Source organism: Thunnus albacares, chromosome 7 (genome assembly GCF_914725855.1).
Source record: "Thunnus albacares chromosome 7, fThuAlb1.1, whole genome shotgun sequence".
Taxonomy (NCBI): domain Eukaryota; kingdom Metazoa; phylum Chordata; class Actinopteri; order Scombriformes; family Scombridae; genus Thunnus; species Thunnus albacares.
The window spans coordinates 33,428,573-33,443,427 of NC_058112.1; the positions used below are offsets into that span (position 1 = coordinate 33,428,573).

The 14,855-nt window shown below is 42.7% G+C and overlaps 1 protein-coding gene across 5 annotated transcripts; it reads right to left on the minus strand.

Annotated features, from left to right (window-relative positions):
• Nucleotides 1–336: 336 nt before the first annotated feature.
• Nucleotides 337–12,362, minus strand: asb15a (ankyrin repeat and SOCS box containing 15a). 5 transcript variants are annotated; one of them, XM_044355630.1, is made up of 11 exons: nt 12,282–12,362; nt 11,601–11,709; nt 9,220–9,327; nt 9,091–9,128; nt 7,217–7,348; nt 5,518–5,676; nt 5,161–5,406; nt 3,321–3,492; nt 2,588–3,131; nt 2,168–2,321; nt 337–2,069 (listed from the first exon to the last, which is right to left on the minus strand). In XM_044355630.1, exons 3-11 carry the CDS (start codon nt 9,321–9,323, stop codon nt 1,912–1,914), a joined length of 1,707 nt encoding a protein of 568 aa, XP_044211565.1. In that variant the 5' UTR covers nt 9,324–9,327; nt 11,601–11,709; nt 12,282–12,362; the 3' UTR covers nt 337–1,911. The 5 variants fall into 5 exon arrangements, with proteins under 5 accessions (XP_044211565.1, XP_044211566.1, XP_044211567.1 ...); XM_044355631.1 differs by having other exon boundaries at nt 9,220–9,362; XM_044355632.1 differs by lacking the exon at nt 11,601–11,709 and having other exon boundaries at nt 12,282–12,303.
• Between the last annotated feature and the right edge of the window lie 2,493 nt (nt 12,363–14,855).

Sequence of the window (14,855 nt, forward strand, 5' to 3'; positions counted from 1 at the left end):
ACTGCAATACTTTAACTACATCAAGCTCATAATACTTATGTACTTTTACTGCAATACTTTAACTACATCAAGCTCATAATACTTATGTACTTTTACTGCAATACTTTAACTACATCAAGCTCATAATACTTATGTACTTTTACTGTAGTAGGATTTTTCATGCAGGACTTTTACATGTAATGGAGTATTTTTACATTGCTGTATTGGTACTTTTACTTAAGTAAAGGATCTGAATACTTCTTCCACCACTGGTTCATTGTCAGTGTGTGTAGTTGGTCTGACTGTGACTGTAGTGTGTTGTGTTGTGTAGAAGATAAGGACAAACTTTCCCCTGACTGTCTTTAAGCAATTTATTTCCCAACCAGCAGTAACAGCAGCTGTAGTTGTGAAGACACAAAGCATTCACAGGGTTTCTCTTATATAAATATTCTCTGTGTGTAACATCATGAGTAAAGTCACTAGATGCTCCACGCTAGCAAACACGCTCTCAACAGCAAACAACACAGCAGCCCTGCAACACACACGCCGCGACGCGCTTCTGCCCAGATTAGGAGATTTATGCATGAAAAGCTCTAAAACATAACAATGTTAGTACATTGACTTCACATGTCTTTAAGTAACTTCTCATTTACAGCAAAAATACAGACAGCAAAGAACATGCGAACCTTCCAGGAACAGTAAACAGGAAGTAAAGTCCAGTTCAGTTTGTAAAATAAGACGATCGCTGTTCTTCCTGTTATAAACATTTTACCTTTATGGAAAGGTGTCCAATCTTTACATTAAATCAAATTTACTTATTAACACAATTTCATAAAAACATACTGACAACATGTCAACAACACTTAAAGGTGCAGTGTGTAGAATTTAGTGGCATCTAGCAGAACAGACTTGGCAGAAATGGAATATAATATTTATAAGTATGTTTTAAGAATTATTGTGTTTTCTTTATCTTAAAATGAGCCTTTACATCTATATATGGAGCAGGTCCTCTTCCATGGAGGCCGCCATGTTTCTACAGTAGCCCAGAATGGACAAACCAAACACTGACTTTAGAGAGCCACCGTAGGTTCAGCTACACGCTTGAAAGGGGGACGGGGGGAAGTATTCAGTTGGTTGCAATCTGCAACTTCACCACTAGATGCCACTAAATCCTAAATACCTCATACTACATGTGCTCAGCATGTGATCAGCAGCTGAACGTTACAGTCAGAGCTGATTATGTTCAGCTACAGGCCACAAGATGGGAGTAAAAACCCCAACTAGACACTCAGAAGGCTCCAGGAACGGCAAGGCTGGTCGGTTGGTCCACCAGTTTGGTTCAGACTGAAATATCTCAACAGCTGCTGAATGGATTGTAATGAAACTTGGTACAGAAACACATGATGCCCAGAGGATGGATTATAAGGACTTTAGTGATCCTCTGACTTTTCCTCTGGTGCCACCAGCACAAAAATCAATAAACACAAAAAAATCATGGTTTGCAGGCAATGAATCATAATAGCACAAAAGTTTAATTAAATACAGTACAAATGTATTTACAACTGTTAGACATGTGATAAAAGAAACATATTTCTAAATACTGATAATATTCTAAATTCTCAAATAGTGACTGAAACCTTTATTTGTTTCTGGTATGTCAGCAGAAGCAGGCACGTCTTTATTTCTAATTTCCTTTTTCGGTTTTTAAAAAAGTACACTTAATCATATTTTCACATTTTCTGTTGGTGCAAAATCAACCATTTAATGTTTAATTATTTAATGATTTGGCCGGTGATTTACTGTTTTTCTTCTTATCAACAAATCTTCTGTTTGGATCTAGAATAGCTTATTTTAATAGACCTGTTACACAGAAGTAAAGAAACACAAAGTCATTACTGACATTTAAGACTCGGTAGATCTGAGAGAAATCCTTCAGTTTTCTCTGCAGATGATTTTGGCGTACAGGTCGTTCTCTTTGAACAGCAGGTAGTCCTTCAGCCTGTTGGGCAGATAAACAGACATCACGTCGCTGCAGCTCAGGTGTTTCCTGATCACCACTCTGCACAGCTGGGACAGAGAGCGAGGGTTACCTGCATCACAGAGAACAGGAAACATGTTACGTTCTACCAATAGAGCAGGAAGAGCAGGTACGCCTGCAGCTCTTTGGCTCAATCAAGAGTTAACTCACATGTGGTCCTTTGAATGTCAGGCCACTCCTTGTGTTTCTCCAGGATCTTCGTCATCCTGCGGCAGAGAGAAACTTGACCGACGTAGTCGAGGAGGATCGAGACAACGCTGCCCACCAGGTTCACCAGCCAGGAGACGCTGATGAAATCACAAAACTGGACAGAAGACGATTCGACACATACAGACTCAGAATCAGGTTTATTGTCAAGTAGCATAACAATCCAAAATACAAGCTAAGAGGAAAATACAACTACCACAAAAGTCAGGTGTTCATAAATAATATAAATATAATTTCATAATAAAGAAACAGTCTTTGCAGCTTGAATAAATCCATGATAAACAACAATAAAACAAAAGATATATCAGGTAAATGTTCGTGTTAATTCTTCAGTAAAAAAATAAATAAATAAAAAAAACTCACAGCAAGTTTTTTCTCCTGACGTTGTGCACAAAAAGACTCACTCAGGTGGTCCCAGTAACCGTAATGGTTACAATGGAAACACTTCTCGGCGTCGTAGCCGTTGTTGAGCAGCAGCCTCATCATCACCTCGTCCCTCAGACAGTACTGCAGCGCCGTTGGGAACACGGTGTCGTTCACCACCGTGAAGTAACAGTTCACGTCTGCTTTGGCCGCCAGCAGCAGCTTCACGATCTCGTAGCGCCCCGACCGGACCGCCACCAGGAGGCAGCGCAGCGGGTCCAGATCATGTTTGGCTCCAGACTTCAGGAGCATCTCGGTACATGCCGCGTCCCCGTTGGAGACGGTGAAGTACAGCGGGCTTCTCCTCATGTCTCCGTAGTTTTCAGAGATGTGAGGAGCTAACAGCGCGTTGACGTCGAAGCCTTCCTCCAGCAGGAGCTCCAGGCAGTGGCTGTGGCCTCCGTCGGCGGCGGAATGGACGGGGCTTTGGCCCGACAGTCGCAGAGCACGTTGAGTGGTGATTGGGATGAAAATCCTCAAAGCTCTTATAGAGAAAATGTGTAGATCATTGTAAAAGAACCGCAAAACATCAGAGACTAACATACATGAAATCCAGCCAGTCTGAACATTCAACATACTAGACGTCCTCTTGTAGGATCAACCCTGACCTCGTGATGTATGTCATTCAAGAACAACCAACCCGTGTGAACATCTGTAACATCGACCTACTCACAGGTAGTGTCCCTCGTAGGCCGCTCGGTGGATGGGCAGCTGGGAGCTCAGGTTGTGGATGTTGGGATTTGCTCCGTGTTGCAGCAGGATGTCGATACAGTCTGGGTTCCCCGAACCTGCAGCGTCGTACAGGACGCTGTCACCATTGGGCGCCTGGGCGTTTACATCAGCGCCTTCATGGAAAAGCAGAAAAACAAAGATAGCAAACAGTTTTAACAGTAACCTGGATGGTTTCATTGATCTGTGGCATTTGCAATCTATGTCTTAAAGGGCAAACCACCAATTTTTGCATATTTTACAGTATATTGTAATATCTTCTTTGGCTCAGGAAGAGCTTTGTCAAGTCTGAAAAAATAACCCTGATGATGTCACAGTGATGTAATCAGGGTTAACTCAGTTCGGATTTGGGGGACACAAAGCCTGAGCTACAAACTGAAGTTTGAAAGATGTGGGTGTTTGAAATTTTTTAAATTTTTCTCATCGTCCAGTCTGGTAAACTTCGTCTCTTTTGCTGTGACTTCAGTGCCACATAAAAACAAACTGTTTCTAATCTGAAGACATCAACAGACAGACTGAGTCACAATCAGTTTTTATTTTCTATTAATGTTTTGCTCCACACAAAATCTTTTATCTATTTATCTGCCTTTTGACACAGGGCCGTGTGTTTATCAGAGCTTGTTTGCTTAAAACAAGCTGAGACTATTTTTTTTAAACCTTTATTTATTCAGAGAGGTTTCACTGAGAGGCAGCCTCTCTTCAGCAGGAACGGCCTGATCACATCGACACCTGAAAGCTGCCGACTACAACCACAGTCAGACCTGCTGACCCCTGAGCAGAGTAGTTGGGGTTAAAAGCCTTGCTCAAAGGCACCTCAGTGCTGGTAACGAGGGAGGACAGGTGCTGCTTTTTAATTTTCAGGGATTGAACCAGCATCCCAAGCTCGCCTCTCTAACTTTTAGGCCACCTACAGCTCCGTACTTTTACTGTAATGACTAATCCATGCAGTAAAAGTTCATAAAACCAAAACCTGGAGGCTAAAAAGCTTCATAGAGCTGATGAGAAATATCTGTGGGTTCACAACTTTGAATTTCATCCACTGTTAAGATCAAAAACAGCCTACTTATCGCATCACTACTCAGACATAAAATGTATTTAAACACAACAAATAGACAATAATGGAAACATATAAGGATGGTTTCACAATTTTTCAATCTTAAACCAACAGTCAGGAGCCTAAATGAACATTAAAGCTGTTTTTCTTGCTGTAATCATTCCTCCTGTTCATACTGACCATTAGAAGATCCCTTCATAATGACCTTACAATGGAAGTGATGGAGGACAAAATCCACAGTTCTCCTTCTGTGCAAAAATGTATTTAAAAGTTTATCTGAAGCTAATATGAAGCTTCAGCGTCCAAATCAAGTAGATATCTTTCAACGTTACAGTCTTTTTAGTGCCAAAGTCCCTCTTTTTGTTACTATACTTCCACCTGCAGCTCAACAGGGAAACACTGTCCGAGGAAACACAAAGAGGGAATTTGATGCTAAAAAGACTGTAAATGTGTCAGATATCCACTTGATATGACTAACTCAGACTGCTGAAGCTGAATAGAAGCTTCACACAGACTTTTAAATGACTGTGTGGACACACTGTGGATTTTATCCTCCATCACTTCCATTGAAAGCACATTTGAAGGATCTTTTAATATCCAGTATGAACAGGAGGAATGATTACAGCGAGGAAAACCTCTTTCACTGCTCATATAGACACCTGACTGTTGTTTTAATAGACTGACTCCTGAAAAGAACAGAAATATAACATGTGTTGTATTATTGGTTCACCATATTTGATGAGGAGCTCCAGGACTTCAGGGTGGCTGTACTCTGCAGCGATGCCCAGAGGAGTCACTCCATGCTGGTCTGTCTTTGTGACCTGACCTCCGTTCTGCAGCAGGAGCTTCATAACAGGAACCCAGCCGGCCCTGGAGGCCTCGTGCATGGCCGTCCACCTCTTCAGACACACCTGCTCCACCTGAGCTCCTGCAGCTATCAGACTGGAAACCATCGGGCAAGATCCGGCTCGGACTGCTGCACAGAGGACACGAGAGATTGAAGATGGACAAAACCTCCCCAGAGGTTTTCTCTCAGGCACTGCCACAAGTCAGGAATACACCAAAAAAGGGGGGACGGTGGTCTGACCTAGAAGCAGAGGAGATTCGTTGTTGCTGTTGGTGTTGTGAGGAGAGGCTCCGTGGTCCAGCAGCATCTTCACGTTCTCCACCAAACCGGCTTTCACTGCTAAAGTCAGAAAGGTCTCCCCCTCCAAGGACTTCTCCTCCAGAGTCAGACTGAAAGACGCTGAAGCAAACAACAGAAGTTACACATTATTTCACTGAACCGACACTTCTGTGCCAATAAATACTGACTTTAATGAGACTGTCGGTAAACAGCAGTTATTAAAAGCCTGAAGATGATGAGAAAAAACACATTAAATAGTGAAAAAACTCTGATACATGTAGATTATATTCATGTTGTTTTATGTTTCACAAATAAGGTTTAATTGTATTTTGAATATAAATTAAAAGGAACCAATTAAATTATTATTTATACTATTAATAAAATGGAATTAAACAATTCAATGTCAAGAAAATTTAATTTAAAAAGAAGAGGTGTAGACACAAACCCTTGTGCAGCAGATTATATTATGTCTTTATGATAAATATGCATGAATATTTGTATACATTATTAATGTACTAGATCTTGTTGTGCTTTTGTAGGTGTAAATATGTTTTTATGCCTTCCAAGTATATATATATATATATATATATATATATATATATATATATATATATATATAATGAAACATATTCATCCTGCCAGGATGTCAACAATCTACGGAGCCCGGGAGGGGTCACGGAGAAAAAAATAAATAATTCATGCTCTCGATTTAATTAATAAATAAATCCATTTCACTGTGGATCGCTTGGATTGAATAAGGTTTTACTTTGATCTTGGACTAAGATATGTGGATCTACTTAAAGTACAACAGTGTGCAGATTTCATCCAGTTCATGTAAACACAGCTTCAGGGTTGTGAACATGAGTCCAAACCTTTGACTGAACCGCCTTCGATCCAGCTGGATCAGTAACTGATGTTACAGGTAAAACGTCTTCTTCAAACCTCTGGCTGACTGGCAAAATTATTAAATTAAGAGCACTAATTAATAATTTGAGAGCACCTTTGTTTTTTTTCTCTGTGGCCCCTTCAGGCTCCGTAACATTCAGCAAAAAACAAACAGAAAAAGTCTCGTTGTGCTGCCATCTAGTGTTTGAAAATGTTCACTCTGACATCACATGATGAGAGATGTTCAGTGTCCTGTGAGAGAAAAAGATAAAAGGCTATTGATTACATGTGTGTGTATCCTTTAATCTTTTCACGTTCAAGTAAGTAACCGAAATGAAGCCCTTTTAACTGGCTACCGTAGGAGAAGTAAGCTTGAATTATGTGTGTCTGCAGAAAATAACAACTTTGATCTGTGTAAGACAATCAATCTTCTGAGTTTCAAGGTAATACATCTTATCTCTGATGTACCAGTAAGACAAACTCCCAACCTAAAGTTGGAAGAACTGAAAGCAGGTCTTTCAGCAAGAGATGCTTTTCCTTCTTCCTGTGAAGCTTCAATAAACTGAGACTTCATTTGTGCGGAGATCTTGACTGAAGGGTTTTTGTTTTTATTCTATTTATTTCTGCACTGAGCTGCAGGTGGAGATAAACTGAAACATGGAGCCCAAATTACTTTTTTTTAATGTCAAATTAAAACCTGCATCATTAAAAGCAGCTGCTCTCTTCTTCTTTTTCACATCTGACTATGAAGTAAAAGTTTGGACCTCTTACCCACCGTACAGCACCATCTCCAGGACCGAGACCAGAGGTTGAACCGCCGCCCTGTGCAGAGGATACAGGCCGCGCTCGTCCACCTGACTGAAGGCTGCTGGGAAATCACAGAGCTCCTGCAGCGCCAACAAGTCGCCTGCAGAGACAGTTTCAAGAAAGAACAATGCTGTCAGGATCCACATCTGTTGTAAACCAGGACCACATTTCCCAACAACCACGTTGCTTCCTGAACTTTGTGTGTCCACAAATTGCAATTAATCCCGTGAATAGCGGTCAGACACAGACTCTGAACAAACCACACCAACTATGGAGGAAAGGTGGAGTTAGATAGAGCTTGTCATCATTGCTGCTTTAATATAACAGTATAATAACCTCGTTGGCTGTTGTCATGCTTAGTTTATGTTACATTTGTGATAAAAAGAAGAAATTAAAGCTGCAGTATGTGTTTTTTCTTATATTTCTTAGCTGAAATATGCTCCCCAGTATATCTCATCTTTATTGTTAGAGCCATTTGTATCTATGTGTGTGTTGAGGTCATTCCCTGGTTGCCACAGTAGGTGGCGTATTGGACAGCAGCGTATGGAAATGCATATGTAGAAGAAGAGGCGATTACTCCTCAGGTGTGCTGCTTACCGGGAGAAGCACACAGTTTCTTGACCGCCGTTTAGAGGCTAATCTTTAAGCCTTTTTTGTTTGTTTTCATGCAAGTTATAGATGTAAGCGTGTGTATAGCAAAAGCTTTACTGGTACACGGTGGTAAATAAATACATCTTAAGCGCAAGTCTGCAGATGTTTGATTTACTACATGGAGCCGCCGCATGACGACGCGTCAATCACATATCTCCGTAACAGCCCCTCACTGTGGCTTAGGGGTTTTTTTGTTTTGGCGAAATCAAGTCACTACATTTAAATCTTTATATCTTTTTTAGACTTTGCTCATAATGAGCTTATTTCTGTCTTCTTTTGGATTTGAAAATTCAGTTCAGCTGAAGCCTCTGATCGTGACGGTTGGATTTATGGGAGAAAAATCAAACACAAGGGGACGAAAACCCAGTAAAAACTGTTTCCCTTCATCTGTGCCATCAACCCCCAGTATAAACCATTAAAGGATAAAGCTGATGATTTTCTATGTTTTTCTTATTTTCAACAAATGTAAGTGATGGGGGCCAAAATGGATCCAAACCAACAATGAACTGATCTACTAACAAGTATTGTGTGTGTATCAAAGCCTGATATATCTTATTAAAAACACGTCAGTGAGTCACAGCGCTGCACTGAATGACATGTTCCTGTTAGTTTATTTAGAAACGGCTCCAAAGTGTAATAACAGTGATCATGTTTTGAGTCTCTGGAAGTATTTCCGTGTCAGGAAGAGGCCACCGTGCCTGCGTGAGGACGGGCTTCTCTTTACAGTTAACAGTAAAGATCGATCAGACTCTGACCCAGATATTGTAAATTTCTCAAAGAAGTTTGGTACAAAGTCAAGACTTTGTGATATGTAACACAACAAGTCAGCAGACCCGCGTCCTCGTGCTCTCACGCTGGTCTCTTCCTGACACAGAAATACTTTCCAGGGACTGAAAACCTGATCACTGTTATTAGTCTTTGGAGCCGTTTCTAAACAAACTAATGAGATCAAACCCTGATGAAGGAACATGTCACCCAGTGCAGCGGTGTGACTCACTGATGTGTTTTTAATAGTTTCTGGACAACAATGAAGGTCAGATATATCAGGCTTTGATACACACACAATACTTGATAATACTTTATTGGTTGACAAGACGAAAAGTATGGGAAACTACCAGCCTGATCCATTAATGTTGCATTTTTATCCTTGCCATTTTAAAGTGTGATATAAGAAACATATGTGACATTTACCTCGTTCAATGGCATCCACAAGCTTCAGAGCCTCTCTCCTAAGCGTACAGAGGGGAAGAGAAACACACATTTTAAAGAAAATGCCAGACTGATGATGACTGATGAAGTTTGTGTTTGTTGTTGTTGTACCTCCCTGACGCCACCAGGTGTCCTCTCTGACACGACTCCTGAATGCTCATCTGAACGTTGTAGTCCAGAAGTTCATCTTCATCCATGTCATCAGCTGCATCCATCCCTCTGACACAATACAGATGCACAAAATCACAACTTCACCACAACAGAGCAGGGTTATATGAAACTGAATGTTGCCCAGTGGTGGAAAGTAACAAATACGTACTGTACAACTTTGAGAAGTTGAAACCAGTGGTTTCCAACCTTTTTGTCTTTTGACGTCTTACAAAAAGCAGTGTGTAGTCGGGGTCACATTTCACATGTCTATGAGTTGTTAACAGCTCCACCAAATAGTGATTTTTCCCTCTAAACTTCTCACATGCTTTCATTTCAATAAATGTTCAAATGATCCAATATTTCAGCAAAAATCAAAGATTACAGAAAAGGTCCAGATCAGTCAGAGGGACCAAACCACGACTTTTACTTTAAAGGTCCCATATTGTAGAAAGGGAGACTGCCATTTCTTTTTTGATTATAAAGCAGTAGGCGCTATATAAATACTGTGAAAGTATTAATACACTAAGTCCATGAAGAAATGCACACAGCTCGTATTCAGAAACTCTGTCTTTAAACCAGTCATTTGGACTTCCGTAAGGTTGTGATGCCTTGGAGGGGCGGCCTGCCCCTCTGAAAAGAAACAAAATAGGTTTATTTATGTTATTTACCTAATTTATGTGAACTCGTTTCATTGCAGCTCATTGTGAGAGTCTCTACTGCCTTTTGCTGTCATTTTGCTGACACACGGTGGAGCAGAGGAGAGACAGACAGCGGAGCAGAGGAGAGACACACGGCGGAGCAGAGGAGAGACAGACAGCGGAGCAGAGGAGAGACAGACAGCGGAGCAGAGGAGAGACACACGGTGGAGCAGAGGAGAGACAGACGGCGGAGCAGAGGAGAGACAGACAGCGGAGCAGAGGAGAGACAGACAGCGGAGCAGAGGAGAGACAGATGGCAGAGCAGAGGAGAGACAGATGGCAGAGCAGAGGAGAGACAGACGGCGGAGCAGAGGAGAGACACACGGTGGAGCAGAGGAGAGACACATGGTGGAGCAGAGGAGAGACAGACAGCGGAGCAGAGGAGAGACAGACAGCGGAGCAGAGGAGAGACAGACAGCGGAGCAGAGGAGAGACAGACAGCGGAGCAGAGGAGAGACACACGGCGGAGCAGAAGAGAGACAGGCAGTGGAGCAGAGGAGAGACACACGGCGGAGCAGAGGAGAGACAGACGGCGGAGCAGAGGAGAGACAGACAGCGGAGCAGAGGAGAGACACACGGCGGAGCAGAGGAGAGACAGACAGCGGAGCAGAGGAGAGACACACAGCGGAGCAGAGGAGAGACAGACGGCGGAGCAGAGGAGAGACAGACGGCGGAGCAGAGGAGAGACACACGGCGGAGCAGAGGAGAGACACACGGCGGAGCAGAGGAGAGACAGACGGCGGAGCAGAGGAGAGACAGACGGCAGAGCAGAGGAGAGACAGACGGCGGAGCAGAGGAGAGACAGACGGCGGAGCAGAGGTGAGACAGACGGCGGAGCAGAGGAGAGACAGACGGCGGAGCAGAGGAGAGACAGACGGCGGAGCAGAGGAGAGACACACGGCGGAGCAGAGGAGAGACACACGGCGGAGCAGAGGAGAGACAGACGGCGGAGCAGAGGAGAGACAGGTGGCGGAGCAGAGGAGAGACAGATGGCGGAGCAGAGGAGAGACACATGGCGGAGCAGAGGAGAGACAGGTGGCGGAGCAGAGGAGAGACAGATGGCGGAGCAGAGGAGAGACACATGGCGGAGCAGAGGAGAGACAGATGGCGGAGCAGAGGAGAGACACATGGCGGAGCAGAGGAGAGACAGACAGCGGAGCAGAGGAGAGACAGACGGCAGAGCAGAGGAGAGACAGACGGCAGAGCAGAGGAGAGACACACGGCGGAGCAGAGGAGAGACAGACAGCGGAGCAGAGGAGAGACAGACGGCAGAGCAGAGGAGAGACAGACGGCAGAGCAGAGGAGAGACAGGTGGCGGAGCAGAGGAGAGACAGACGGCAGAGCAGAGGAGAGACAGACGGCAGAGCAGAGGAGAGACAGGTGGCGGAGCAGAGGAGAGACAGATGGCGGAGCAGAGGAGAGACACATGGCGGAGCAGAGGAGAGACAGACGGCGGAGCAGAGGAGAGACAGACAGTGGAGGAAAAGCTGCGCAGTTGTTGGATGTCAGGAAGCAAATTTGTCATTGCATCGCCTTCCAAAGATTGGATAACATAATCCTCAGCAGTGACCATCGTAATTTACTGGTGAGTTTTACCCAGAGCCCTGGTTTTGCCCTGCTACAGACTAGGCTACAATCCGTTACCTGTGGTTGGCCTGGACGTGCGTCACTCAGAAAACAGACAGCCAATCAGAAGAGGGGGGCAATGAGCAGACACAAAACAGCCTGTTCCTGGTCGATCTCCAGAGAGAAGCTTTAGAGAGAAGATGTAAAACTATATTGAGAAAGTCTTTAAAGGTACTTAAAACTACAAAAATATCTTCTTATGGATATCAAGACTTCTAATAAAACACCATAAAAGTGTAAAATATGGAACCTTTAATACTTTAACTACATCAAGCTGATAATACTTATGTACTTTTACTGTAGGAGGATTTTTCATGCAGGGCTTGTACTTGTAATGGAGTATTTTTACACTGCTGTATTGGTACTTTTACTGAAGTAAAAGATCTGAATACTTCTGCCACAGACACACATTCAACAGCAGTCTGAGAAGGAAATCTGTTTTGTTTGGAGTAAACTTCCAGAGTTGCACTGAAATGAACTGCTTTCTCTTTACTGAGCTTTTAGTTTTTTTTGCTATAATATGCAGTCAGCTGTACTTCAGGACACTTTGCTGGATGACCTTGTTATTGTTGATCAGATATAACACTGGTGATCCATGCACTGTAGTGATTTCATACTCTTATTAATTTGACATCTTTTATGTACAGTAGAATCTGCAAAAACATGATTAAAAAAAAGCTAAAAATGTGTCGTTCTCACCTGATAAATGTGTCGGTGTTGGAGTCACAGGACGAAGCAGCAGCAGCACAGTGTTTGTGTTATGGCTGAACTGCGCCCCCCCTCCACCCTCACCCCCACCCCCACCCTCACAGACACACACACACACACACACACACACACACACACTCAACTGCACTATTTATAGGTGTCACCTGTTCCAGTGTATTTAACATGTAGGCCAATCCACAGCACCTAATGGAGTGTAATGTCACTCTGCGCACATTTTCCACAGCTAATGACAAACTTTAATGACCCGGCCTGTCACATGAATATTTATCGTGTCGTTATGATTCATCAGACGGCGACGATGTTTTCGCTACAGAGGAGATGAGTCCGCTGTGTGCTCAAATGCTGTCGGACAACAAATAAATGAGAAACCTGCTGAAATAATGTAGAGGTTTGAAGAGCGAAATGACTTGCTTCTTAACCTTTTCTCCATCTGCTGTAGATTTAAAGTCTGACCTTTGACCTCCTTGTTGTTCATTAGTATGCTGACGCTCACTCAAACTGATTCTTTCCTGTCATCAACATCAAATTTATACTTTTTGTCTGTTTACGACAAAACATTAATGTGGGAAACTGTCAGTGTCTTTCTCATCGTGTACATTTAACTATTTCGTTTCTCTTGTTGCTGTTCGATAGTGTTGTGCTGTGAATTAAGAGCTAGCATGTAACTTCCTGCTGTATTGTTTCTGAGTTGTTGGTACTTCCTTTGTTTTATTCTGCTCTGCTAAAGTATATTTCAGCCAGTTTCACCTGTGTGTCAGTCTAGACTTCACATCCTGAGGACTGGACTGTTAACAGTCATTTAAAGGACAGGTTCACCATTTTTCTTGCTGTAATCATTCCTCCTGTTCATACTGACCATTAGAAGATCCCTTCATAATGACCTTACAATGGAAGTGATGGAGGACAAAATCCACAGTCCTCCTTCTGTGCAAAAATTTAAAAGTTTATCTGAAGCTAATATGAAGCTTCAGCGTCCAAATGACTTAAATCAAGTAGATATCTTTCAACGTTACAGTCTTTTTAGTGCCAAAGTTCCTCTTTTTGTTACTATACTTCCACCTGCAGCTCAACAGGGAAACACTGTCCGAGGAAACACAAAGAGGGAATTTGATGCTAAAAAGACTGTAAATGTGTCAGATATCCACTTGATATGAATAACTCAGACTGATGAAGCTGAATAGAAGCTTCACATCAACTTTTAAATGACTGTGTGGACACACTGTGGATTTTGTCCTCCATCACTTCCATTGAAAGCACATTTGAAGGATCTTTTAATATCCAGTATGAACAGGAGGAATGATTACAGCGAGGAAAACCTCTTTCACTGTTACTATGGACACGTGACTGCTGGTTTAAGACACAGTTGAAAAATTGTCAACCTGTCCTTTAACTGGTTTAGAATTGAGTGCACGTGTCGGCCTTCGTTGTGTGAAGATGAAACTCGAGTTAAGACCTCCAAGCATTCAACTAAATCAGTTAAGTACAGACTACTGTTCATATTCTGTATCTTATCACTATGTGTTTCCAGTTAGTCTGGTTTTATATTGTATACGTGTATACTGGCACCAGGCAACAAGCTCATTGGTTCCTATGTTTCAAAAGCAGCTCAACAAAATATTATTTCATTTTTGATTTCAAGGCTCAGTAACGGTCACTGTAGCTTTGGAAAAACAAACAAGAGGATGTAGTGCATTTGTTGGGAACTATTTTCAGCAGATGAATCCACATTTAGTGCTCTAGTGAGTAATTCTGGCAGCAGGACGGTGTGTCTGTGGGATTGAATCAAATAAACCACAGTGTGGTGATGAAGGAACATGTCACCCAGTGCAGCGGTGTGGCTCACTGATGTGTTTTTGATCTACAGTAATACAAGACAATACAAAACCTCAATTAATTGCTTTTTATGTTTTGTCTTTTAATTTGACGTGTTAAAGAATACGTATCATGCCCATTTCCAGCTCTATATTTATATTCTGAGGCTCCACTGGAAAAACTCCTTATTTATCTTCTACTGGTCCTTTATGCAGCCCCTCAGTTCAGCCTCTGTCTGAAACAGGCCGTTTTAGCTCCTGTCTCTTTAAGGCCCGCCTCCTGATGAGCCCACTCTGTTCTGATTGGTCAGCTTCAGGAAGCTTCCTCCGGCTCCGGAGGCTACGTAAACAAACTATAGTAGCAGGATTTCACTATTTTCTCTCCTTCTTTACTCCAAATGTCAACTTCTCAAATCCATCCGTACATGTTGGAGCTGAATTTGAAATATGAGAGTGAACAACACTTGGAAACACCTTGGCAACCACCTTAGCAACAACCTCAGCAACTAATGATACAGAACGGATGGCTGCTTGTGGGCATGTCCAACCAGTATGATGTCATCATGAGCAGGAAGTAAAGGTAACTTTGCAAATGAAGCGTTCAGAGCAGGTTGAAGCCCTGACTTTTGACTTGCAGGCAGCATTTCTACGTTCACATCAAGTTTTGGAACTTTGACCCTGTTTAACATCCGACAGCAGAACAGGAAATAAAAAACAGAAAACCACAAATCTG

Bases quoted from the DNA above. Each gene is read 5' to 3' on its own strand.
- asb15a (XM_044355630.1), bottom strand. From the start codon at position 9,323: ATGGATGCAGCTGATGACATGGATGAAGATGAACTTCTGGACTACAAC. The intron at 9,129-9,219 runs GTACAACAACAA...CTGTACGCTTAG, and splicing joins CACCTGGTGGCGTCAGGGAG to GAGAGAGGCTCTGAAGCTTG. The intron at 5,407-5,517 runs GTCAGACCACCG...TCCTCTGTGCAG, and splicing joins CGAATCTCCTCTGCTTCTAG to CAGTCCGAGCCGGATCTTGC.